We start from the raw sequence: 25089 nt of genomic DNA, 5'->3' as shown, positions 1-25089 counted from the left end.
GCAATGCTGAGGGTTTGATGCCAGGACCTTACACTTTCTAGGTAACCGCTACCATTGAACAGTGTTCCAGCCGGCTCCACTCTGGCTCCACAGCACGTACCCTTCTATAATTGACTGGTTTTGCTGGTAAAATTTCTTGCCCCACACTAGCTTGGGAGTTCCTGTAAGAGAAAGACTACCTCTGCGCCAGTAGCCACAGCCATGGTGGGGACCCGGGCCCATGCCACGCTCAGGGAAAGGGAAGAATGCTTACATTGAGTCAGGTCCACGAAGTCCCTCTTGGTACAGGAGACGAACTGGCTGGCTATTGCGTTCCGTAAGCTTTCCTCGGAAGGAGGCTCTATCCAAGGGAGCTTGTGGGTTTGTTTTCCTTTAGGGTGTGTCCACTGAAAGAATTCCTGTCGACAGAAGCACGGATTTAGTGGGAACCCCACTCAGGCCCACTTCGTCGAGTCAAGAATGCACAAGAGTGTTTGTATGCCTGTATTCCTCCAGACCCTTTATAGCCAGCGACCACTAGGCGGCGGTGGCTGCCAAGCAGGGACCTTGGCAGGAGGGCCCGGTAGTTATAAGCTATAACCTGAGTACTGACTCAGGTCCTTTTTTCACTGGAAGAAAATCAGAGATAAAGCAACCTAAGGAGGGAAATGATCTGAGAGTTATAATCCATTGTGATGGGGATTGGGGAGGGGGAGTGGCGCAAGGAGGCAAGGTCAGACGGAGAGTGCAGGCGTGGAGTCTGGGGCCTGGCATGGTGGGCCATGGAGCACTCTGGCTGGTGATGCCATTTTCTGAGTGAGCACAAACATAGTTACTTTTGTATCACTGTCATGAAGCTCGGGCAGGGACAAGCCAAGGAAAGAAGGGTGGCCTATTTGGCTTAGCCTTTTAGGGCGTTCAGTCCATGTTTACCTGGCTGCAGTTGAGCAGAACTTTATGGCAGCAGGGGGCTGGCTGGGCCATAGAATGGTATTAGCCACATTCAGGTTGGGTCTTGCCCTCTCTGGTAATCCTCTCTGGAAATGTCCCCACTGACACCAGGCCCCAGGCTCCACACCTGCACTCACAGCTGATGTGGTGGGGATGAACCCTAAGGTGTTCCCTGTAGGCCAATGCCAGCATACTCCGGCAACCCTCAGTTCTGGCTATCAGCTTCAGTTTCTCATTTTTCTGCTGGTTGGTTGCCTCCCACCAAAAACAGCCTGCTTTGCTTCTCTTGCCTTATAAAGAAAGCCCCAGAGGAAACCCTGTCTCTATCTCCCCTCGTCCTCTGGCTAGTAAAGTGTTTCTCAGTAGAACCTCAAAACTCTGCATAATGGTTGTGTCCCTGCGCTTTGCAGTACCCCTTCGTGATTTATCTGCTGCAGAGCACAGTTAGGGACATCATGAATGTGTGAAGAAGTACAGGTTCTCTGTCCAGATGCTGTTGATTGCACCCTCATCCTGATGGTTAGCACGTGTCTGCCCCCAGGACATAGTCTGGAGGCAGAGCCTTTAGAGTTGACTAACAGTGATGTTTGGGCAAGACAGAATGAACCACATGATATACATTGTATCTCTCTGTGCAATGGTAGCAGCTGTTGAGACTCGGTGATTAATAGTGTTCACAGTCCGGCACCAATACTCACTGGCTGAGATCACAAAGACAGTTTGACACATCAGTTCTCACTGACTGGGAACACCCACCCCCACACCCACCCACCCACCCCCACACACCTGACGTACATGTTCCTGTTGGCTGAGAACATTCCTGAGTGCTGGGTTAAGAGAGTCCTTAATTAGGAGCTGGAGAGATGGCTCGGCATTAAATGCACTGGCTACTCTTGCAGAGGACCCAGCTTTGATTCCTATCACCCACATGGCAGCTCAGAAACACCTGTAACTCCAGTTTCCAGGTCTAACGCCCTCTATTAATCTCCATGGGTACCAGATATATACCATGTAGCATAGATATACAGGCAAAATATCTACACACATAAAATTAAAAAAAGAAAGCCATTTAAAGTCCTTAGTACTACTTCAGATAAAGGGAAATTTCATATCTGTATATGTGTATACATTTACAATAATTACAAATTATTTTGCATTGGTTTTAATTTTTTAAAGATGTATTTATCGATGTTAGGGTGTAGCAGCACTCATCTTTAATCCCAGCACTTGGGAGACCCAGGCAGGCAGACCCCTGAGTTTGAGGTCAGCATGGTCTATAGAACAAGTTCTAGTACATACAGGAATACACGGAGAAATCCTGCTTTAAATTTTTTTAAAACTTATTATCATTTCCTGTGTATGAGTGTATGTATGTGTGTGTGTGTGTGTGTGTGTGTGTGTGTGTGTGTGTGTACATATCTGGTGCTTCAGAGTCCAGAAGAAAGCATACAGTTTTCTAGAACAGGAATTTTGAATGGTTGTGGGTTCTGGGAACTGAACCTAGGTCCTCTGCAAGAGCATCAAGTGCTCTTAATGGATGAGGTAATGGAAGCCATGGAAGACAAATCAAGTGTTGCATGGTGTATGTTCTTCTGGTTCTTGAATCTACATCTTCTGACTCATCTACCTGCTGACAGACTTCCTATTGCTGTGCCTTCCCATCTCCTCCTATGCCTTTCCCCACCACAGAGTCCTGCACAGGTTTCAACCCAGGCTGCAGCACCAGCATCACACAGAGTCCTGCACAGGTTCCCGCCCAGGCTGCAGCATCAGCATCACAGGCTGCAGCATCAGCACCACACATACAAGTTAGAAAAGTGAGTTTTTTCTTTCCTTCTCTCTCAGTCATCAGCATCCATTCTACCACCTCGTCATCTGCCGAACGCCCCCTGGTGGCTCCAACCCAGATGGCAGCTGTGTAAATGAAACCCTTTAACAATAGAACAGACAGTGCCAAGAACAAACAGGAGGATCTGTCGCCTCCATCCACTGGGGAAGACAATTGGAGATATTTCTTTGGGCTGAGCTCCCTTTGGGTAGGAGAGGGAATTCTGAAGAGAAGCAATAATGATAAGAGAGAGGAGGTTTTACATGTCCAAAATATGATCATAGCCTCAAGCACTTGTAGAATAACCAAACTGTAGGACCAGCCCAAAGGTAGATCGCTGGATAAATGGATGGGAAAACTGTGGCATACCATGTAGTATTACCTAACTGTGAAATATCCTGATGCTGCTATAACATGGGGAACCCAGAAAGTCATACTAACTGGAAGAAACCAGACACAAAAAAAAATCACACAACATGATCTCTCATGGAGAATATCTAGAATGGGTAATCCATAGAGATTAAGGGGGGAAAGGCTGGAGAGAGGGCTCAGTGGTTAAGAGCACTGGCTGTTCTTGGCAGAGGACCTGAGTTCAGTTCCCAACGCCTATATGGAAGCTCCAAACCATCTATAACCTGGAATGCACATGGCACACATAATAAAGTCAAAGCATTCATACACATAAAATACATACTTTCCTTAAAAAGCAGACTGGTTGGTATGAGGGTAAGAGAACAGGAAAGAAGAGTCACTCTAACGGGCAGGGTCTCCTTCTGAGATGAAGAAAATACAAGATGGAGAGGTAGGAGTAGAGTTAACACGCATCTGCCAAACACTGCTGACTTGTTCGCATTGTAGCAGCTAAGTTTATATTAAGAACTCTAGGGACTAGAAATAGGGGCATGTGAGACCGTAAAGAAGGGGCAGTCTGAGGAGAAGTGTGCTTCTTAGCACCACAGACAGACAGATGGACAGACTCTGCAAGGTCCTTATAGGCTCAAGATGGGGTTACACCCAGTAGACAAGTAGCTAGTCTCTTACTTGACCAGGGTGAGCTTTGTGGTTCCGTACTCCTCTTGAAGTCCCGGTTTTTACCATATTTTCTTTAGAACGTAATTTCCAGGTATACTCATCGTGGTACTGGGACTCATTCAGAATAGGATCACTAATCGAATAAGTAAATCCCAGTCGTCTGGTGCTCTTTGGGCTATAAACACAAAAGGTAGAAATTAGAGTAAGGGACAGTCTTGGTGTCCTTTCCAGATATAGTGGCAAGATACTTTGACAAAAACCTCAAGGGAGAAAGGGTCTCCTTTGCCCCACAGTTCAAGAGCACAATTCCTCTTGGAAGGTCAAGGTGGCCAGAGTCTGAAGCAGGCAGCCACATAGCAACCAGCATCCAGAAACCAAAGAGTAATGAATGCTTAGTTCTCGTCCTCCATAACACAGTTCAGGAGCCCAGCCAGGGGAATGGTGCCACCCACAGTGGATGAGTCTTTCCACCTCCATCAATGCAATCAATGTATTACAAGCACACCCCAGACCTGTTGTTGAGGCGAGTCTAGGTATTATCAGGTTGAGAACCTCAAACAGACTAAGTACAAAATCGCACAGTGATACTCATGTCAAATTGTTTTTTGTGTTATACAATTTTAAAAGATTTGCAGGTTTAAGATTTGATGCCAGATGTTGAATATTCAGATTCCCTTAATAAAATCAATTTTTTAAGTTAGGACAACAACAAGACATAAAATGAAAAGGACAACTACAATCTAAAATGTATCTGAGTGATTTTTTTAAGAGTTGCATATTCTTATTACAAAGATTATTTCAATGCATCTGAATAGCTGGTGAATGAAAGCAGTTCTCTAGAGAGATGATCTTATAGGGTAAAGGGAAAGACATGTGAATTAGGATATTAGTTATCCTTTAAACATTTTAAAGATAAGATTTTTACTGATATATGTGTATGGGTGTTTGGCCTGCATGCATGCATGTATGTATGTATGTGCACTGTATGCATGCCTGATGCCTGATGAGGCCTCAGATTCTGAGAATTGGATTTACAGATGGTTGTGAACCTCCATGTGAATGGTGGGAACAGAACCCAGGTCCTCTGGAACAGCAGTGAGTGCTCTTAACCACTGAGCCATCTCACTAGCCCTGGATGTTCTACTTCAATAGGCAAGTCTCCACTGAAATGCAGGTTGGCAATACCAACTCACAGCTCAAAGCAGTTAAGAGCACTGGCTGCTCTTCCAGAGAACCTGTGAGTCCATGCTCAGTACCAACATGGCAACTCAAAACTGTCTGTAACTCCAGTTCCAGGGGATCCGACACCTCACAGAGACATACATTCAGACCAAATACCAATGCACATGAAATAATAAGTCACACCAAATATTATCATTGGATATCACCACCAGATGACACCATCCCCAGCCACCACCCACCAGGGAATACTCCCATGTGATAGTATCATGACATTACCACCAGATACTATGTACCCCACATGTTTATCCCACCACACATTAAATATTATTTTTTTGCTCATATACAAAATATGAATCAACTGGAATCTTTAGTTTATTAAATTATAGGAAATGCACAAAAGAGAAGAGAATAAACTCATTGGGAGACTCCTGAGTAGAGAGTGTCCAGGGATGCCTGCTTGTCACACGGGTTCCATACTTGCCCTAGGCTCACCCTCTGTGCTAGATGTTTCTATGGAGTAAAGGGCATCACTGGGCCTGGGTATCACAGGCTGAGCCGGATGCTGCGATTCCCATGCCTGGGGCAGCCTGGCTCAGTGATGTCTGTCTCCTGGTCTCCTAACAGTTATAAAACGTTCATCTGTCTTTAGGGAGAGGCTCCTAAGACAGCATGTAGGGTACTTTAAATGTCTCTTCTCACATATTTAAAGATAAGCATTTTTGGTTTTCAGCGTACAAAAAAAGTCCCTGGGAAATGTCATTAGCTGGGGAGGAAAAGCAAGTCTGAATGCGGGAAGCCGCACTAGCTGCTGCCGATGACGCTTTAAATAGAACTAGACTTTTCTGGGCCATCGTGCGCTTCAAGATTGCTGGATAAAACTGGTTCATAAGAATCGTGTGCCACTCGAAGCTTTTCAGAGTTAGCGTTCATTGTTCAACAGGGGTATCTTAATCTCATGTTTAAGCTAATCACAGTTCGTAATGTTCACTGCAATGTAGTTTGTGCCATAAATCGATGAAGTTGTTTATGAAAGGAGACAGAGACAGAGAGAAACAAACAAACAGAGAGAGAGACAGAGAGAGACAGAGACAGAGACAGAGACAGAGACAGAGACAGAGACTGAAGAGTCTTACTAGGTGGCACAGCCTGACCTCAAACCTGCCATCTTTCTCAGCCTCCTAAATGCTGGGATCCCAGGCATAAAGTGCTTTGCCTGGCTGGCTCTGACTTTTAAGTGTAGTTGCTATTTATTCTCAGAAGTTTAGCACAGTGTTCTGTGTAACAGCATATTTAACTAGGGGGCACCACCCATTTGTTTTGAGACAGGGTCCCACTATGCAGTCCTGTACAGTCTGGAACTTAAGGAGTAGACCAGACCAGTCTGGCCTTGAACTCACACACACATACACACATACACAGACACACAGACACAGAGAGAGAGAGAGAGAGAGAGAGAGAGAGAGAGAGAGAGAGATCGATCCACCTGCCTCGGGGATTAAAGACATGTCACATCAAAAAATTATTTTTCAATTTTTAAAATATTCCTTAAATACAGCATTTGTGGGACTAATAAATGTAGGTAGGTTTCATCTTGAGAGGAAATAAGTATAGCTTTGCATCTTTGGCAACAAAAAAACTGCCTTTACGAACCACACAAATGAGAATTTTAGTTCCAAGAATTAGAAAAAAAATGTATTTAAATCTGTGATAGTTAAAAACCTTTCTTTTAAAGGTTCTATTAGGGGCTGGAGAGATGGCTCAGTGGTTAAGCACACTGGCTATGCTTCTGGAGGTAATGAGTTTGATTCCCAGCAACCACATAGTGGCTCACAACCATCTGTATTTGGATCTAATGCCCTCTTTTGGTGCGTCTGAAGACAGTGATGACAGTGTACTCATGCATACATATATAAAATAAAAAAAAAAAAGCTCTGTCAAGTTTGGAGAGATTGAGTGGTCAGAACACTGACTGTTCTCTCAGAGGACCCAGGACTTATGCTCAGCACCCACATGATGGCTCACAACCATCTGTGACTCCAGTTCCAGGGCCTGCAAAGCCCTCTTCTGGCCTCCTCAAGCCTCATGCAAGCATGTGGGACACAGCCATAAATGCAGGAGAAACATTCACACACATAAAATAAAAAGACACTCAAAAATGTATCCAAAAACATTTGTCAAAGTTCCTGTTTTGTTTTCCAAGTCTGTCTTGAGTTAGGTAGCACTTTAAAGGGTTATATCCAAGTAGATCAATTGGCATAACTCAGCAGCTGTCTGATCGGGTGGACTGTGTACTTCTCACTCTGTGACACGGGGACTGACTAAGTGGGGGACGGGGTAGGCCATTTGCTTTCAATAAAATTGTCTGGGTTCCCCACCAAGTCACCAGCAGAGATCAGTCATTAACAATCTCCTCGTGATTTCTGGCATCTAAGTGATACCCTGGCCCCTGATCTCTCTCTCTGACAATCTGCTAGTTCATAGATGGCCGACTTTTCTCGTCACTAGCATCTATCCACTGGAGAAAGAAACAAAAGCAGAAGGTGGTTGACGATCAGGGGCCTGTCACCCTAAAACTCACAGCATGGGAGGCTGGATATATGAACTCCTTGTCTCGTTAACATGTATACATATATATATACACACACACACACACACACAAACATATATTGCTTTGAGCAATCAGGTGCTTAAAATAACTGATAACTGAACTCTTTAGGTCATGGATAATGCTTGAAACTTATTCTCTGTGAATACATCCAGTTACAAAGAAATGTAATAGGGCGGTCGATAAATTGCTTTCACAATCTAAATGTCCTTCAACTGGAGACTGGATAACGAAAACATGGTGCATATACCACATTTGGCATGTGGGAAGTATTCCACAGTGTATATGCACTACATATACAGCTTTAAATATGTCCACTCTTCAGCTGTAAAGGACAATGAGATCTCCGTGTAGATGCACAGACTAGAAATGATCATATTGGATGAGGTAACTCTGATCCCAAAAGACAAACACTGTCTGCTCTCTCCCTGTGGTTCCAGGCTCCATATCTTCGTATATAAATCTCACTTTTCATCCAAGAAATATGTGCAACATATACAGAGACGATTACAGAAAACTCTAACCAATCACAATACAAAGAGCAAGTGGCTCTGTGGTGCCCCGCCCCAGCTGATGCATCTACAGTACAACTCCTGCACCTAAGGCTCGGGGATAACTGTGGAAGAGGGGGTGGAAAGACTGCAAGAGCCAGAAGGATGGGAATTTGCTGTGAGCTTGCATCTCCTAGAAATGTCAACGAAGACACATCCAGAAGTCTCACCAACATGTCTGCCTAAACAAGACCCGGCCATGGATGACACCGATAGACATGCTAAGACGGAAAAGGGAACTCTCATAGGGCCTCAGCCCCAGGCAAAGGACTGCAGACAGCTAAAGAACACGAAGAGTGGGAAAAATATCTTCCCCAGGGAAGAGCACACCAACGGGTTTCCAATGCCAAGTGGCCAGCCCTGAAATCATGTATAAAACAAGCAACATTATATGGACTAAGCAGGTTGTGTTTATATATTTAGGAATATATATGTATATGTGTATGTCTCTATATTTGTATACACATACATATAAATATGAAACATAAATAGGAGCCACGAATTAGAGAAAGATGAGGGGCTTACATGAAAAGAAATGAAGAGAGGAAAGGAAGAGGTAAAATAATATAACTATATTTTAATTAAAAAGAGCGAGGAATAAACACATCACAACAGGGGAACGTTTCCAAATGGAGTAAAGGATTTAAGAAGGAAAAAACTTCGGGAGTAAAGACAGGAGATAGATTTGAAGTTAGGCTGGGCTGTTTAGATAGTTCCACGGCAGCCTGAGCTGCATTGTAAGACTGTTTCAAAAGCCAAGGGGAACAGAACACAGTTCTGCAGTTATGATCGGTTGCTATCCCTGCTAAGGACTGTTTGGTCTCCCTGCACCTATGTGGTAGCTCACTGTTGTCTGCAACACCAGTTCCAGGGATAATCTACTGTCCTCTTCTGGCCTCTGAGGGCACTGCATGCTTGCGATGCATATATATGTACAAGTAGCATACATGCAGGCAAAACCTCATATATATAAGTTTTTAAATTAAAAAAAAATGAATAAAGAATCATTAGAGCTAGGTTGTAGCTCAGGGGTAGGTTGCTTACCTAAGTCTCTGGATTGCAGCAGTAACAACAGCAGCAAAGGAATACAAAAAGAGTTCATTTTTCATATGTCATATATAGTCATGGCCAAGCAAATGAACTAGGAAAGGATTCCATGCCTAATGTGTAAGGCATTTGAAGCCCCCAGTGAGAATGATTAAAATTTTATCTCAAAACATCAGTTATTTAGATTGGGCTAGAAGTATCCTTAGCAGCTATGAAAACTTTAAAAAATAATGTGAATTTGAAAGGCACTGAATATCTCTGGTTTTCTCTTTCATCCCAAAAGGTCCCTCTTTGGGCATCTGTCCGTGCCCGTGGACTTGCCATACTTAGTAGGGGAGAGTGATAACTATCCCGGCTCAGTGGGACATCCAGCAACTCAGACAGACATCAAGAATACTGCAGCTTTGCACTGCTGTAAGCCTAATGAACATTTTATTCGTCTACGAATGAAAATGACTTCTTCGACCTAACAGCTCTGTTAGCAGCTTTAGAACTCTAGAGGCGCTCCCTCCCTTGCTGGACAACGATCCTTGTACCCTTTGCAGTCTGGGGTGGCGTGGTGCCTTCCTGCGCGGCAGAGGTAACAAGGGCTAGCAAAGAGTCTCTGTAAGTGGAATCCACTTACGGAACAAACACGTGCCACGTTAGGTACTCGCTGCTGATACCACACACCCATCAATCCCACAATGAAAGACAGAGCTGCCATCCTCCCGTCTCAGTCACTGTGGTGGCTGGGATGATGAGAGTCCTCCATAAGCTCGGATATTTCAACACTCAGTGGCACTGTTCGGGAGAAGTTATGAAACTTTCAGGAGGTGCATATTAGCTGGAGGAAGCTCATTTCTGTGGGCATGTGGGCTTTGAAAGTTAGAGCCTAGCCCACTTCCGGTTTGCCCTCTAGGCTTTGTGGCTGAAGATGTGATCTCTCAGCTTCCTGCTCCAGCTGCCTGCTGTCACACAAGCCAGTTAACGTTTTTTTGTTTGTTTGTTTGGTTTGGTTGTTTGTTTGTTTTTGTTTTTCGAGACAGAGTTGCTCTGTGTAGCCCTGGTTGTCCTGGAACTCACTCTGTAGACCAGGCTGGCCTCGAACTCAGAAATCTGCCTGCCTCTGCCTCCCAAGTGCTGGGATTAAAGGCGTGCGCCACCACTGCCTGGCTTAAATCAACTCTTAAACCTATCATAGCAACAGAAAAATGACTGAGACACACTTCCCTCCACTGGTCTCAGAAGGGGCCCAAAAGCCCGCAGTCTTCGCTCACAGGAGTCTAGGGGAGAAATGCAAGCTGACACTGCAGTAACTGGAAGAGTGGAAGAGCTCACAGTGGGAGCTATGGAAGCTTCCAGGACAGCATGGGTGCTAGCGGTGATAAATATCCTTGCGCGCACACATCCATTCACTCAACAGTAGCTGCACTGCCTGCCTGCTATGGTCCCTGGGAGGTACTCAAGTCATTCATCAACAGGAGTCTATACCGATCCACAGCGTTCAGTGGCATTGGGAAGAACCAGTAGGTGATTTTTCTGATTTCCTTATAGCAAGTCTGGCCTAGAAGTTTGCAAGGTGGATTCTTGGATACATGGAGGAGTGCAGAGAGCACGGGAGACCCTGCCCTGCCAGTGTTTCCAGTTGCTATTTCTGTTTGATTTGGATTGATAAAAGGCGAAGTCAGATAGCAACGGGTATGTCGACACCTACCGTATTAAATCGGGCACCATCCCTCTTTTAGGTGTGAATGCTGTCTTCATCGTGGTAGCATAGGAATCCCAGTTGGTGTCACCTGCTAAAAGGACACCAGGGCGATTTGACATGTGGCAAAGCAGAAAATCCTAACCAGGTGTTGTTTCCACAATCAAAATAATATCATAAAAGAAAAAAAAAACTCTGCACAATGGTTTCATCTTAGGGTCCAATTAGCTATGATGACCAATTTAGGTCTCTGTAAGAGAAGATGGACATATTATCAGCTGTATGTTGACATTAAAACAGACCCCTTACCTTTTCCGAGTACTCCTATAAGGTATTTATTTTTATTTATGTGTATATGAATGCATATGTGCAAATGTATGTCACGAGAGCTAGTGACTGAAGAGGGCTGAAGGGGACATCACATGATTGTGAGCTGCCTGATGTGGGGGCGGGGAACTGAACTCCGGTACCTGCAAGAACCGGCGGTGCTCTCAACTGAGCCACAGCTTCAGCCCTGAATGCATGCTATTTTAACAACACTAAAGATGATGTCAGAAAGTGTGAAGAAAGAAGTTGATTTGAATTCTACTTTAGGTGTCCCTATAATATCTTAGTGACCAACTTACATCATTAAGAAAATGTAGGGGACTTCAACGTCGACTCAAGACACCTCAAGATCAAGTTCTCAGCACAAAGGAGGTTGACATGCCCCAGAGGGACAGAGGGCAGGGATAAGGAATAAAGACAGGAGACAAGATGCAGGAGAAGGGAAAGGAAACAAGGGAGAGGAGGAAGGGGCATTTGTTCCAGAGAAGACAGAGGACTGGCTCAGGATAGAGAGGAGACAGACGTGGCACACAGAAAAATGTCAGCTTATAAAGGTTAGGAAGAGGTGTTTCGTTTTGCTGGTCATGTTACTTAGGTAAGCCAAAGGGAGCTTTTGATTGCTGGACTTCAATCCTTTGATAGCTGGACCTTGGTAGTCAGCCTCAGGAAGAGGAAATGGCTAAATAAGCGAGTAGACCTTGGGGGCTAGCTTCAGGAATGCGATCTAATGGTTTTTAGCAAGGCCGAAGGAACAGGGGAGAAAGACCAGGCCTGCCAGAGCCATGCTTGCTGTGCTGGAGCTGACCAAAGTCCCTTCAGAAAATCTGTGCACACACACTGTAGTCCTGGACACCTCCTCGCCTCCTCGTCTGATGTCCAGAATAACCCTGCTCAGGCCTCCTCCCTGCTGCTGAATGCCAACAGGCCTGCCTGTCTTGATCTATATGAGGCAGAATAAAAAAAGAAGTTTAAGAGGGCATGGGGAGAGAAATTGCCTGCAGAGATCTGGCATGTTTGTACAAAGATACCTCAAACATGGATGCTAAAGACCAAAAACGCTTAGGGCCAGAGGTTGGCAACCTCGTGTTTTCCTGAACTAGAACTCCTCTCTCTATATATACAACAGCACCTTAACATAAAAAAACACCTCACAATTTCATCAGGAAATAAGTAAGCTTGCTTACATCTCTTTACTTAATACTTAAATGCTAGGCTTTGCTTCATTGTTAAACTTTGCCGTTTATACCCTTGAGATGCTGTGACTTAGAAAGCCATGGGGTCATTTGTGTGAGCTCACTGTGAAGACAGAGAAGCTGGATGCTCCCTGGGGAAGTACTGTTCTCTTAACCTCAATGCGTAAGTCCTTAATACATTGCAGTCCTTCTTCATAGGCTTGCTCATTGAAATTCTTTCTGCAATGAAGCCTCGGACCTGGCTTTAAAGCAAGCCCTTTAGTGGAGAGGGCAGCAGTAAGGAGCTGCATCTCTGCCTCTGCCTCTCTTGGCATACATCCACGGGTATATAATGCTATGCTGACTTATACATACATCCATGTAAACACAGACACAATTGGTGTGGTGGTTTGAATCAGAATCCCCCCCCCCAATAAGTGCATATATTTGAATACTTAGTCACCAGTTGGGTGACTTGGGAAGGATTAGGGGTGTGGCCTTGTTGGAAGACCCATGTCCACTGTGGATGGATTGAGGTTTTTAAAATGCCTGCCAGGCCCAGTGTCTCTCTCTCTCCTCCCCACTTTGTTACTCTGCCTCACGTTTATGCTCCAGTACCACAAGTGCCTGCCTGCTGCCATGTTCCCTGACACAATGATCATGAACTCTAACCCTCTGGAATGGTGAGCCCCCATGTTAAATGCTTTCATTTATAAGTCACCTTGGTCGTGGTGTTCTGTCACTGCAATAGAAAAGTAACTAAGATGGTAGGGTTTCACGCTAGCCATTTTGACTTACAATTCATATATAAATTCCCTTATTCATACATATATCCCAAAATCCTGGGCTTAAGACCAAGAAGGAACCCAGTGAAACGGGCTGTAAAGAGCAGCTGGCTAATCCAGGAGTAAACCATCATGTGCTGTCCTGAAAGGTAAAGAAAGAGTCTTCATATGATGGAGGAAATAGTGTTAGATGACTCTAGAAGGATGCTGAGGTCTGCTTGTGGGCAGCAGAGCAGCGGAGTTTATCTGCCAGCTTCTTACAGCAACAAGCCAGCTCACTAGACCACCTCCCTTAAACAACAGAGTGCCTCAAAATTTGCTAGACATACAGCAGTCTCCTTATCTGCAATTTTAATGATGGGTATTTCAGTCAACCACAATTCAAAACCATCAAAGGGGAAATTCTAGAAATTAGCTTGCACGTTTAAATCGTTTGTCATTTTGAGTTCAGTGATAAAAATCTCAGGCCCTCCAGCTCCCTCCAGCTCATACTGTGTCCACATCCACGCTGTGTACACAGCCTGTCTTGTAGTAACCCAGTCAGTTTCTTGCAGGGCGCAGTGGCTTGTAGGTAGGGCCGATATCAAATATGATTTCAGAGTATGTCGCCTCCAGATGTGGTCAGTGTGAAGTACAGATTCAGTAATTTTCTCATTTTTGCGTTTCTGGGTAATTATTATTACTTCTTATACTTCATAAGAATATGGGTTGGAATGCCTCTTATTTGTGTGTAGGTGTGTGTGTGTGTAGGTATATGTGTGTGTGTGTGTGCGTGTGCGTGTGTGTTTGTGTGTGCACATTCATGCAGAAGCAAGATTACTTTCATCCAACCCTGGAGAACCCTGATGAACCTGCCTTCCGGTCCATCACACAGATGAGCGTGTTCCTGCTCAGGGGTCTTTTGGCTGAGGAAAGCCGAAGATAGCCAAGGACAGCCGAGGACTGGCAGCTGGTAGCGGGGTCGTCTGAAAACCTGGCTTTAGTAGCCTGTTGGGACAGAAGCAGCAGGCAAGGCTGTCTGCAGGGCCCGAGGCCAAAAAGGTCTCCTGTTCCCGCGCCACCTAAGCAGAGACCAGAAGCTTTTTTTCTGCCCTCTAAGCCTGACCCACTTGGGTGTCCATCTGACCTCCAGTCCGTCGCCGATTCACGTTTAGTGCTCACCCTACTGTAATCCGTTTTTTGTCAGTGATGTGTGTATGCTCTGACCTCCGTTGTCAAACTTCCTGAAAGTGGTGTTATCAGAATTAATCCTCTTTAGTACTTTAGTACTTGAGACTCTAATCCAGAAGGATGTCATCTGTTTCCGGTGAGATCTTTGTACATCACTGGTGTCTCCGTGGTCGGTAGTATCCCCGAGGCTTTCTCTGTGGCCCCATGCTCGATCTCTCCTGTGATTCTGCCGTCCTTTTAGATGGTTCTTTCTTCTCTAGTTCTCCATCCTCTGATCCGCAGCTAACATCGTGGTCAGCCCTGGGAAACAGAGCCCTGTCCTGGTTTGTGAACTCAGACAGCCAGTGGAGATGCTGAGTCCTGAGGAAGACTCAGTGGTGGGCTGACGTCCTGTGGGATCCTGGCTCCCTGAGGATGCTCTTCCCTCACTCAGATGTTGGGGTGGTGAGTTACAGATCTCTTTTGTTCAGCCTTCACCTCCTGGGTCATCTGCCCCTTCAGTCTTGGGTCTGTCACAGGCATTTTGTAGATGCGGGGCATCTGAGCTGTGGTTTAGTTGGATAGGGATCTGGCAGGGGAACTGAGATGTGAAGTCAAGAGACTGAGGCACAGCAAACTACCCACTGTGAGTGAAGAAAACAGTCTGGCTGCCAAGGCTGCTACCTCATAAAGTCTTACTCTGGTAACCATGGTGACTTATCCCTGGTGTTCATGGTCCTGTAAATAATCAGGATGTAGTGACATAAGCCTTGAATCCCAGCACTCGGGCAGGAGAGGCAGCCTTGTCTCTATGAGTTTGAGACCAGGTTGATCTACATAGAGAGTTCCAGGCTAGCCAAGGCTACACAGTGAGACCCGGTCCAAAAAAAAAAAAAAGTTAGTCTGCACTTAGAACCCTGAGCTGGCTAGTGAGCACATAACTTAATGTTTGTTTTTTTTTTTTTTTTTGGTTTTTAGTTTTGTTTGTTTGTTTGTTTGTTTGTAGACAGGGTTTCTCTGTATAGCCCTGGCTGTCCTGGAACTCACTTTGTAGACCAGGCTGGCCTTGAACTCAGAAATCCACCTGCCTCTGCCTCCCGAGTGCTGGGACTAAAGGCGTGTGCCACCACACCCGGCTATAACTTAATGTTTTAAGCCAGGACTCTGTGCTTTTGTATAGCAGCTGTGACAAGAGGACAATAGCCCAGGATTGCTCACTTATGATCAGGAGTGACTCAACAACAGGCATCAGCTGTCTCCTCTTTGGGGGCAAAGATTAGATATGACATATCGCACACTCTTCTTGGGAGTGTGACTTTAGCAGCAATGGAAGATGGGATTGTGGCTGTGACAGACCCAAGACTGAAGGGGCAGATGACCCAGGAGGTGAAGGCTGAACAAAAGAGATCTGTAACCAATCAAGGGATCCTTCTCTAACAGCCTGGGCCCTCTTCATTGCACTCTCAACTTCTGGAACGTTCCAAGGAGGACAGGAAGGTGATTTTTGTCCACACTGAGGCACAGGGGCCGCTGGGCCATGCATGGAAACTGCCTGATCAAGAGCGGGATAGTTCAGTCTGAACATTTGGCGTTGGGTGCTGAGTGTAGACAGTAGAGTCCCAGGCAGTTTGTGCAGCACCGGAAGTCCTGGGGTATGTGATCAATTCTGTAAGAGGAGGAATCCTAACTCTTATCTGTTCCAGACAAGGAGGGAGACTTCTGGCCTAGGAAAAACCCTGACAGAGTGTTTAGAAAAAGGGAAATGGAAATTAAGGAGTGCCCTTGGGAATCCTGGGAGTTTTTCCCTCCTCCATCTCCTGACCTCGCAGTCCTATAAAATCTGAAAACATTTAACATTTTTTTTTTAAAACTGAATACGCTCCTTCCCGCCTACACTCCAGCTTTCCGCTCTTCGTTTACAGAGAACTAGATTGGAATGTAAACACCCACTTCATTGTTCTCTTAGGAGCATCATTCTAAAGAATCCTCACAGCCCCGTAGCCAGCTCGGCTAGACGGCTGCAGCCGGCCATTATTGCTCCGAAGGGATGGATACGCTGACTGTGCACTCAGTAATAATGCTACTCGAGTCGCTGCTAACAGCCAGGGGAGGTGATGTCTCTCCACCAACGCAAAACGCTGAGCTGGTAAACCCGCTGCCGCCGCCGCAAGCAGAACCACAGAGCAAGGCTCTCCATCTGTCACCTGGCAGAGCGCCTTTGAAAAGGGCTCAGCTCCCAGCCCAGTCTGCAGGCAGAGCAGCCCTGGCCGGCTGATCCCGCCCCTTCCCTCCCTCCCGCCCCACTGAATTTGCTGTTTGCGACTTAGAGAACCAGCCAGACTCCTTCTCTCCCTCCATAGCGTCCCCAGTTCTGTTCATTTGTCTTCGGCTCTGTTGTCCTTGGAAGGACACTAGCTGAGGCTTTATCATGTCTCCTCAGGGGTTTCCTTAAGTATTTAAAGGGACACCCCAGAGTTTTAGAGAGGGGAGTATAAAGGGCTGGACAGGAGTGTGGTTTTGGACAGCTGATCATTCTCCCTGACTCACTTGCGCCTCCCTGCCATCTCTAAGAGCGAGGCAAACCTCTCACGATTGATGTCCTTGGGCAAAAAAAATGCCTTATTTAAAACAACTCCACCGCACACACAGCACACCACGCCCCGCAGACCCGCAGAGTGGGCAGTCTTACTTGACTGGAGCTTGGGGTCACATTGAGCGGGGCACGAAACCGCGTTCCTATACCGGGCCATCTTGTCCCAAAAGGTCGTCTTCCCGCCCTGACAAGGCTCTGCTCTGCGCCCCACCCTCTGCGCGTGCCTTTGTGAAGCGTCGCTATGGAGACGCCGCAGTCTCCGCCCCTGGACCCAGAGGGTGGGTGCATCGCGCTGATTCCTGACTTTCATGGAGTGCCCTAATCCAATAGTTCTCAACCTATGGACTGCGACCCCTTGGGGGTGGGGGTGCGGCGTCGAACGAACTTTTCACAGGGGTCACCTAAGACCATCGGGAAACACAGATATTACCATTATACATTACAATTCATAACCGTAGCAGCATTACAGTTATGAAGTAGCTACCAAACAATTTGTAGTGTGTGTGTGTGTGGGGGGGGGGGGTGTCACCACCACATGAGGAACTATATTAAAGGGTCGCAGCGTTAGGAAGGTGGAGAGCCACTGCTCTAGTCCTTGCAATACTATGCCATTGTTTTATGTATTGGCAAATACGAGCAAACTGGAAAAGGCTGAAAAAAAAAAGTTTATTTCAGCCTGGTATACTGGTGCTCATCGGTGATCCGAGAACTCGGGAGGCTAAGGCAGGAGCCCAACCCTGGAAAGAGATGCCTTGTCTCAAAATATTAAATACCCCGAATATTAAAAACCCAGAAGCAGACGGTCAGACGCCCAACCGCAAATTTGTGTTCATTCATAATTTTCAGTGTAAGCAAAAGTGGGCAAGATTGGCATGGAAATCTGTAGGACACAGCGACTACACTCAAGGATGAGAAAGATGTGGTATAAGGGAAAGGTAAAAGGTTCGGCAACAGGTCTGTGTGAGGTCAACCCAGAGCATCCTAAGCTAGTGTCTAGTTACTTCAGGGAAACTTTGGGCACAGGCTAATTACGGAGAGTCCAGAGGGATAATGGATGCAGCAGGATCATCCTCCACTACATAGTTTGTCCAGGGGCAGCCTGGGTTACACCAGACCTTATTTTTAATAAATACAAAAAAATTCCCAAACTATATTCATAGTACCAATCATAGGATGCAGTGGGGGCCACTTTGTTACTGTACACTGGCCCACCAACCCTACCCACTTATACGTGTTAGAGTGTGGCTTTTAATTTTTTTCCACTTGTGATCACACTGTGCCTGAGAAATTTTTATGCCAGCTAGAGTATATAAGGTATATAAGACAAATACACAGGTCACATGTTTATTGATAATGAACCATGAGGAACTTTATTTTAAAAAGCAATTCATTGCTGTGCATACAATTTTACCATCTATGAAAGAAATGAAGCAAATTTGCATATTAATGAGGTGTCATATTATTGAGGTTGCATATTAATGAGATGACCTGTTTATTTTACATAAATAATTAAAACTCGGCTGAATATGAGATGCTGAATATGAGACCATCTTCGGGGCTTTTCAGAATCCATCAATATTTTGGTTCCTATAATCACCAGTACTTGGAAGACCATTTTGGATAAATGCCTGGCACAAAAAGTCAGAAATGTGCTTAGGACCACTTCAAAAAAACACTTGGAACTTCTGCCCTGATCCCAAGCCAAAACTTACTTAATATGTTTTTATAAAATTCAGGACAGCAAATCAAATAGCAATTTAAAAAAAAGGAAGAAAGAAGGAAAGAAAGAAAGGAAGAAAGAAAGAAAGAAAGAAAGGAAGGAAGGAAGGAAGGAAGGAAGGAAGGAAGGAAGGAAGGAAGGAAGGAAGGAAGGAAGGGGCATTCCTAAATGAGACTCAAAGGGAAATTGGAAGGATTGCATCAGGGATCCCAGTTCTTTAGTGGGGATGTGGACAGCGTATGACGAAATGTCCACTGTTGGGAGCTATTAAGACAACTCTTGATCTCTAAATTGGGCCTCTCCCCCCGACAAGAAAAAGGGGTCAAGTGGGCCACTGACACATGGATTCCAAGAACAACCACGGGATGTTCCAGCCCTAAGTCATCGCCTATGTCCTGACCACACCCTGATACCACCAAGTTCCTGCTTCCCCGTGTAGCTGCCAAAAGAAAGAATTTCTATTGCCCTCTCTCCCATAAGTACTTCTCCTTTTGCTTGTATTGCCCTACCCCTCCCACTGATACGTATCTGTACTTCCCCTTTTGCTTGTGCATTTAAGCCTTGGGCCTTTCTCAATACATTTGGGGCTTTGATGCATTCCAGAATGGTTTCCATGTCGTTATTCGCACAAGGCCCTCGTCCCTCTCTACCCCCCATTTGGTTCTTAGGAGGAGGTCCCCTCGAGACCCTCGAATAACTGGACCTGCTGGACGGGTCAGTCCACCATAGCTTTCTTCCTGGATATCACGACCTATTCTTGTCTCCGTGTTCTAGCCGAATACCATAAACCCTGCATCCCTTCTATCTCGATGTAATACCCTGGTCTTCTTGTTCAGCTATACACAACAACCTCACTCCTCTGCTCAACTCTATATAATAAACACTCTGAGCTGGCTTGATTTGATTTTGAATTACCAGTTAGCATTGAACATCCAGAAACCCTGTAGTGTTGTCAGATTGATTGACTGCCTGATTATTGATTGTAACTCTCTGGTTCACTTATGGGACCCCTCACAACACAAGAAACTATGTATTAATCACTGACTGCAAAGGGTATTTCGTGTTCATAATCTTGGCAACTGCCTGGCTATTGGCCACATAGCACTACTGAACGCCTCCAGATGAGAACATGGCTACCATTTGCTCTTAGGAAGAGAAGACAGGAAATGCACAGCGGACATTTCTGGAACCTTGTTTAGAAGGCGATTGACAGCCTGCCTTAGTGGAGCATGCCTTTGATCCCAGCACATCAGGAGGCAGAGGCAGATCGTTCTCTGAGAATTTGAGACACACCTGGTCTACATAATGAGTGCCAGCCCAGCCAGAGCTGGATGTCACTTGATCCTGTCTAAAGCAAAGGGGGCGGGGCATCAGATCCCTTGGAACTGGAGTAACAGGTAGCAGCAGCGAGTCACCAGATGTGGGTCTGGATGTGGGTGCTAGGAATTAGACTCGGGGACTTCTGCAAGAATCAGCATCATCTTTAAAATGAAGAGCTAATCCAGAATTTTCTGGTGGGGGAGCCTCATGCACACAATGTAGGGAATGTGACACATTTTAATGCAATGAACAGCAGAAAACGTTGGGAGGCACAGACTTCTGTCAATGTAATTTAAAAAGGAATGAGTCTAAATTAGGGTTTAGTAGTGGCATCTAAATTAAGAAAGTAACACCCAATAACAGATTAGCTGTCTGGAAATGGTAGGGATAATTAGCATAGCATAATTTAAGATAAATATATTTTTAAAGCAGAGCAGTGAGCATATAGAATTTTTAAAGCCAGTTCTTATTAATATCTTAGATTTGTCTCGTCTTAAGCAAGCTAAAATGTGGGGTGTGCACTGACTGCAGATCCAGGAGATGTCTTTGCCACTTTCCTTCTGGGGACCCTCGGGGTAAGGCAGATCTGTTTGTGAGCTCCCGTTGCCTTGTCTGTAAACACTGGGCTGACAGAGATGATAATCCTAACTACAGCTTATCAGTGGTAACCCACACAAGCCAAGGAGTCTCTCTTTCTCCTCATTTCTACTCTCTGTTTTCATTGGTAGTGTAGTTTCTTATCTCTATGCAATGCATATATTTTGGTCTGGGTCTACTTTACTGTGAGTGGCATTGCTGTGTTCCTAGCATTAAGTTTTGTTGGCCTGAGGCAAGCCTATACATGATTTAAGCCAATGTCTGCTTGGTTACATGTGTTGCACACTCTCTTTTCTTTCTCCTGTCAACAAACACTGCTTCTGTATTGACTATAAGCTATATAATGGCATTGGAAGCAGCACTTTAGATGTGACAGGGGCTTGGAGATAGCAAACAGACTACGTCTTGAGGATATGTAGAGGCAGCCAGGAAAAGAAGAGGGAGAATGGTGGAAGAATAATGGAGTCCAGAGACGCTGAAGAATTTATTGGTGCTATGCTGTGAGGATCAATGGGGGACAGTGCAGGCACAGAGCTACAACTACTGGGTTGAGAGATGGCCATGTGAGCCTGCAGCGGGGCTACAGGTCACCTGAGCTCACTGAGTGCCTTGCACAGTGGAGGGAAGACACCAAGCCGGCCCTTTAAACTGTGACCTTTTTTTCCCAAAAGCAGAAGTTAGAACTGTTACTCAGAAAGCAAGACATCTGGGTCAGTAATGTGGCTCGGTAGTTTTGCATAGATCCTAAACAAGGGAGATTTCAATCCAATGGATTAAGAGTTAATGGTTTGTTTGTTTGTTTGTTTGTTTCTCAATGAATATCATTGTAACAATCTCTGCACACACAATGTAAAGTGATTAAGACAATGGGTGGTAAGAGGAAGCAGACAGCAATCCAGCTGTCAAGTTGTAAACTCTGGTGGAGAGGGAGAGAGGTTAGTGTAGGCATCAGGTTATGTATGCTTGGCTCTAAATTACTTCACGCCGTATGAAGCATCCAGGCCCTGCTTTGCCCATTTTGCAAGCAACATTTAGCTTCACTGAAGGTGCAAATCCTGAGGCAGGATGAGTGTGTGCCTCATTCTGGCTACGAACCCCAGGACCTGTGCAGCATCCTCTAGGATGCCCAGGCTGATGAGTGACTTGTGTAGGCTACAAATTTACCAAAATCAAGCCGGGGTGTGAGAGCCCCTGGGCCTATTAAAACCACATCAGTAAAACCAGGCTGAAGAGCTCATCAAACAGACCAGGCCAGCAAAGGGGGACACACTTTCACCCGAGCCATAACTAAAGGATGCCTAACAGTGGGTGACAGGGACCCTGTTAACCTATCATCTGACCCAGTGCATGCATCAGGGGCCTCAGGAGCAGCAGAGTCCGGATGGTCATCATGGCTTCAGCCCATCAGTGTTTTCCATTGCTTCACTGGCCACTGAAATCACAGTCATCGGCTCATCTATCTGTCCATCCAGTGACCGTGAGGCACAGCTGGACCCCATGGCCCCGTGGCTCTACTCTGCTCACTGCCACACACCTCTAACTGGGTTCGTTCGTATCTAAGCATCTGTGGTGGCTTTCTCTACATTTGTACGAACTCTGCCTCTGCTTCCAGTAAGATCTCTTTAAAGTGTGCGGCCTCTTTTGTACCATTGTATAACCTATTCTCTCTCTCTCTCTCTCTCTCTCTCTCTCTCTCTCTCTCTCTCTCTCTCTCAGTATTTCTCAGTCTGTGGGTCATGACTACTTTGAGCTGTCTAATAACCCTTTCGCAGGAGCAGATATCCTGCATATCAAATATTTACATTATGATTCATAACAGTAGAAGAATTACATTTATGAAATAGCAATGAAATAATTTTATGGCTGGGGCTCACCACAACCTGAGGAATTGTATTAAAGGGTTGCAGCAGTGGGAAGGTTGAGAACCACTGCTCTGTAACCTACCTCTGGTGTGTGAAGTGTTGGGTGTAATCTGAGTTAATGTTACTAATTACCATCAGAATGAAAGAACCTGCGGTTGCCATCACAGGAAATGAGGACTTCTTGATACAAGGCAGAAAGAATAAACCTCACAGATCCTGTGAATAAACTTTACAATCGGCATGACTGAAGGTGTGAATGTGGCCTTTTATGTTTCTAGCTGAGCGGGCTAATGATAGTCAGTTCAAGGGCAGGGAGCAAGGATAGAGGTAGGAGCTAGAGGAGAGCAGAGGGACCCAGGAAGGGGACAAGGGATTGTTGGAGAGCAGCCTTTCAGGCTGAGATACATGATCCATCCTGTCTTGGTTTGTTTTCTAGGGCTGCGATAAACAGCATCACCAAAAGCTACTCAAAGAGGAAAGGGTTTACTTCATTTTACACTTCTGCGTCCCAGTCCATCACCTGAGGAAGTCAGGGCATGAACTCAAGGGGAATTAACTACAGAAGAATACTGCTTGCTTCCTTGTTCCCCATGGCTTGCTCAGCCTGCTTACTATATAAAGTAACCCAGGTCTATCTGCTGGGGGGGGGGGGGGGGGGAGGCTAGGGAGCGCGGCTGGGAGGCACCGCCCACAGTGGGTGGAGCCATTCCACATCAATCACTAATCAAACAAACACCCCACAAGCCAACCTGTTGGAGACACTTCCTCAGTTGTGGTTCCCTCTTCCCTAATGACTGTAGTTTGCATCAAGTTTACACACACACACACACACACACACACACACACACACACAAGTCTGAACATCCATGCTCGAGTAACATAGAACAGATGGTGAGTTCACTTCCTGAATGGGAGGGAGAACAGGAAAGAACGATGGGATCATTTAAAGAACAAAGTAGTGAAAAAAACGAGGAAGGACCCCTGCTGGCTGCTCCAGCACCCCAGAAGAGGCCAGAGCGAATTAAAGCCAGCCCACAGTGGTGCTCCGCCACTCTAGGTATGAAGGTATTGTCTTAGCTCCTTTGCCGATTTCTCCGATGAAACACCTGACTAAAGCCATTGAAAGAAGTAAGGGTTTGCTTTGGCTCGCTGCCCAGCGTGGTGAGGAACTCATGAAACTAGCAGCTGCTGGGTATGTTTGCATCTGAAGTCAGAGGTCGATAAATGGCTACTCTCAGCTAACCTTCTCCTCCGGGTAGCCCAGGGCCTCCAGACCAAGGGCAGATCTTCCTATCTTTTTTTTTTTTTTTTTTTAGATTTATTTATTTATTATATGTAAGTACACTGTAGCTGTCTTCAGACACTCCAGAAGAGGGCGCCAGATCTCGTTACGGATGGTTGTGAGCCACCATGTGGTTGCTGGGATTTGAACTCTGGACCTTCGGAAGAGCAGTCGGGTGCTCTTACCCACTGAGCCATCTCACCAGCCCAGATCTTCCTATCTTAATGAACTAAATCTAGATAGACTTTCCCAAGCATGCCAAGATGTCTCTCCTAGGTGATCCCAGACCCTCTGGTGCTGATGATGGCTATTAACCGTCCTAGAAACTGAATAGTTTCTCTGCTTTGTTTCTTGGATTTAAGTAAGACACTGTTACTAGGTAGCGTGTGTTGCTTGCATCGAGTAATGTGTGAAAAATACATTGTGTTCTTTCTACCTAATTGGTGAACTCCCAAGACATTATCTCAAATTTGTGGATTCATTCTTTGTTAAGATTCTAAAAACAAATGAGCAAGAAATTCATTCATTCATTCATTCATTCTCTTTCTCTCTCTCTCTCCCTCCTTCCTTTCCTCTCTCCCTCTCTCCCTCCTTCCTTCCCTTCCTCCCTCTCTCTTTTCCATCTCTCTCTCCTCTTGGGTATTTACTTATTTTGACACAAGGCCTCACATATCCCAGGCTAGCCTTGAACATGCTATATAACTATGAGTTCTTGGTCCTTCTCCCTCGCCTCCTGAATGCTGGGATCATCTGATACTCAGCTCTGCAGTTTCGCTTTAAGGAATTGCACAGGGTTTTTTGGACCTTGTTAGGCACGCTAGCTAGGACGAAGCAGTTAAGTGGAGACTGGGTAAGTAGCAGAGCTGCAGCCCAAAGGCTGTGAACACTTGCAGACTTCCTCTTCCTGCAGAGAAGTCTCTCATAGTTAAATCCAAAGGCGACTAAGTAAGACCCACCTACATTAAAGAGGACTTTCCTGCCTTACTCAAAATTCAGCAATTTCATGTTGACTTTATCTTTCCCAGAAGCATCCAGAATGATTCTTGACCAAACCTAGTCTCCTTGGTTTGGCCACGCAGGCACACGGAATGGGCCATCACAGACCTTGGACCTTCCTGAGGCCTTCTGGATCTCAGTGTCACTAAGGCCATGGCAGTTACGGAGCCCTAGAAAAAGTCACTGTCCTCAGATAGAAATTCCCAGAAAACAACCATGGAATTAGAAGGAGTAGAAGGGTTATCAGGTAACAGGGGAGGCAAGTGCATATAATCTGAAACACATTGTGGACATGTATGAAATTATCATGAAGCCCATCAGTATATGTAATTAATATATGCTAATCAAGATGCAAGATCAGGTGACTGCCGATAAAGTATCAATAGGAGCTTGGGTGACCACAAGCCGTAAAGCCATTGTACTG

At 45.6% G+C, this 25089-nt stretch overlaps 1 protein-coding gene across 3 annotated transcripts in view; it reads right to left on the bottom strand.

The window, feature by feature from the left end:
* The window catches only part of Tex26 (testis expressed 26), a 30435-nt gene extending 13336 nt beyond the window's left edge, over positions 1 to 17099 (bottom strand). Inside the window, exons 1-4 of one of the 3 annotated variants that reach the window (XM_021162779.2) lie at positions 16985 to 17099; positions 10872 to 10956; positions 3800 to 3965; positions 254 to 398 (exon numbers count right to left, since the gene is read on the bottom strand). In XM_021162779.2, coding sequence (XP_021018438.1) covers positions 254 to 398; positions 3800 to 3965; positions 10872 to 10956; positions 16985 to 17045 — 457 coding nt within the window. In that variant the 5' untranslated portion in view covers positions 17046 to 17099. The remainder of the gene's footprint in view (positions 1 to 253; positions 399 to 3799; positions 3966 to 10871; positions 10957 to 16984) is intronic. The other 2 variants (XM_085836352.1, XM_021162783.2) reach the window with 2 other exon arrangements.
* Positions 17100 to 25089: the final 7990 nt, after the last annotated feature.

This window comes from Mus caroli, unplaced genomic scaffold (genome assembly GCF_978045245.1).
Source record: "Mus caroli unplaced genomic scaffold, Mus_caroli_1 scaffold_4, whole genome shotgun sequence".
Classification (NCBI taxonomy): domain Eukaryota; kingdom Metazoa; phylum Chordata; class Mammalia; order Rodentia; family Muridae; genus Mus; species Mus caroli.
Note: the sequence above shows the minus strand (reverse complement) of the source record. Positions and strands in the feature narration are given on the sequence as shown.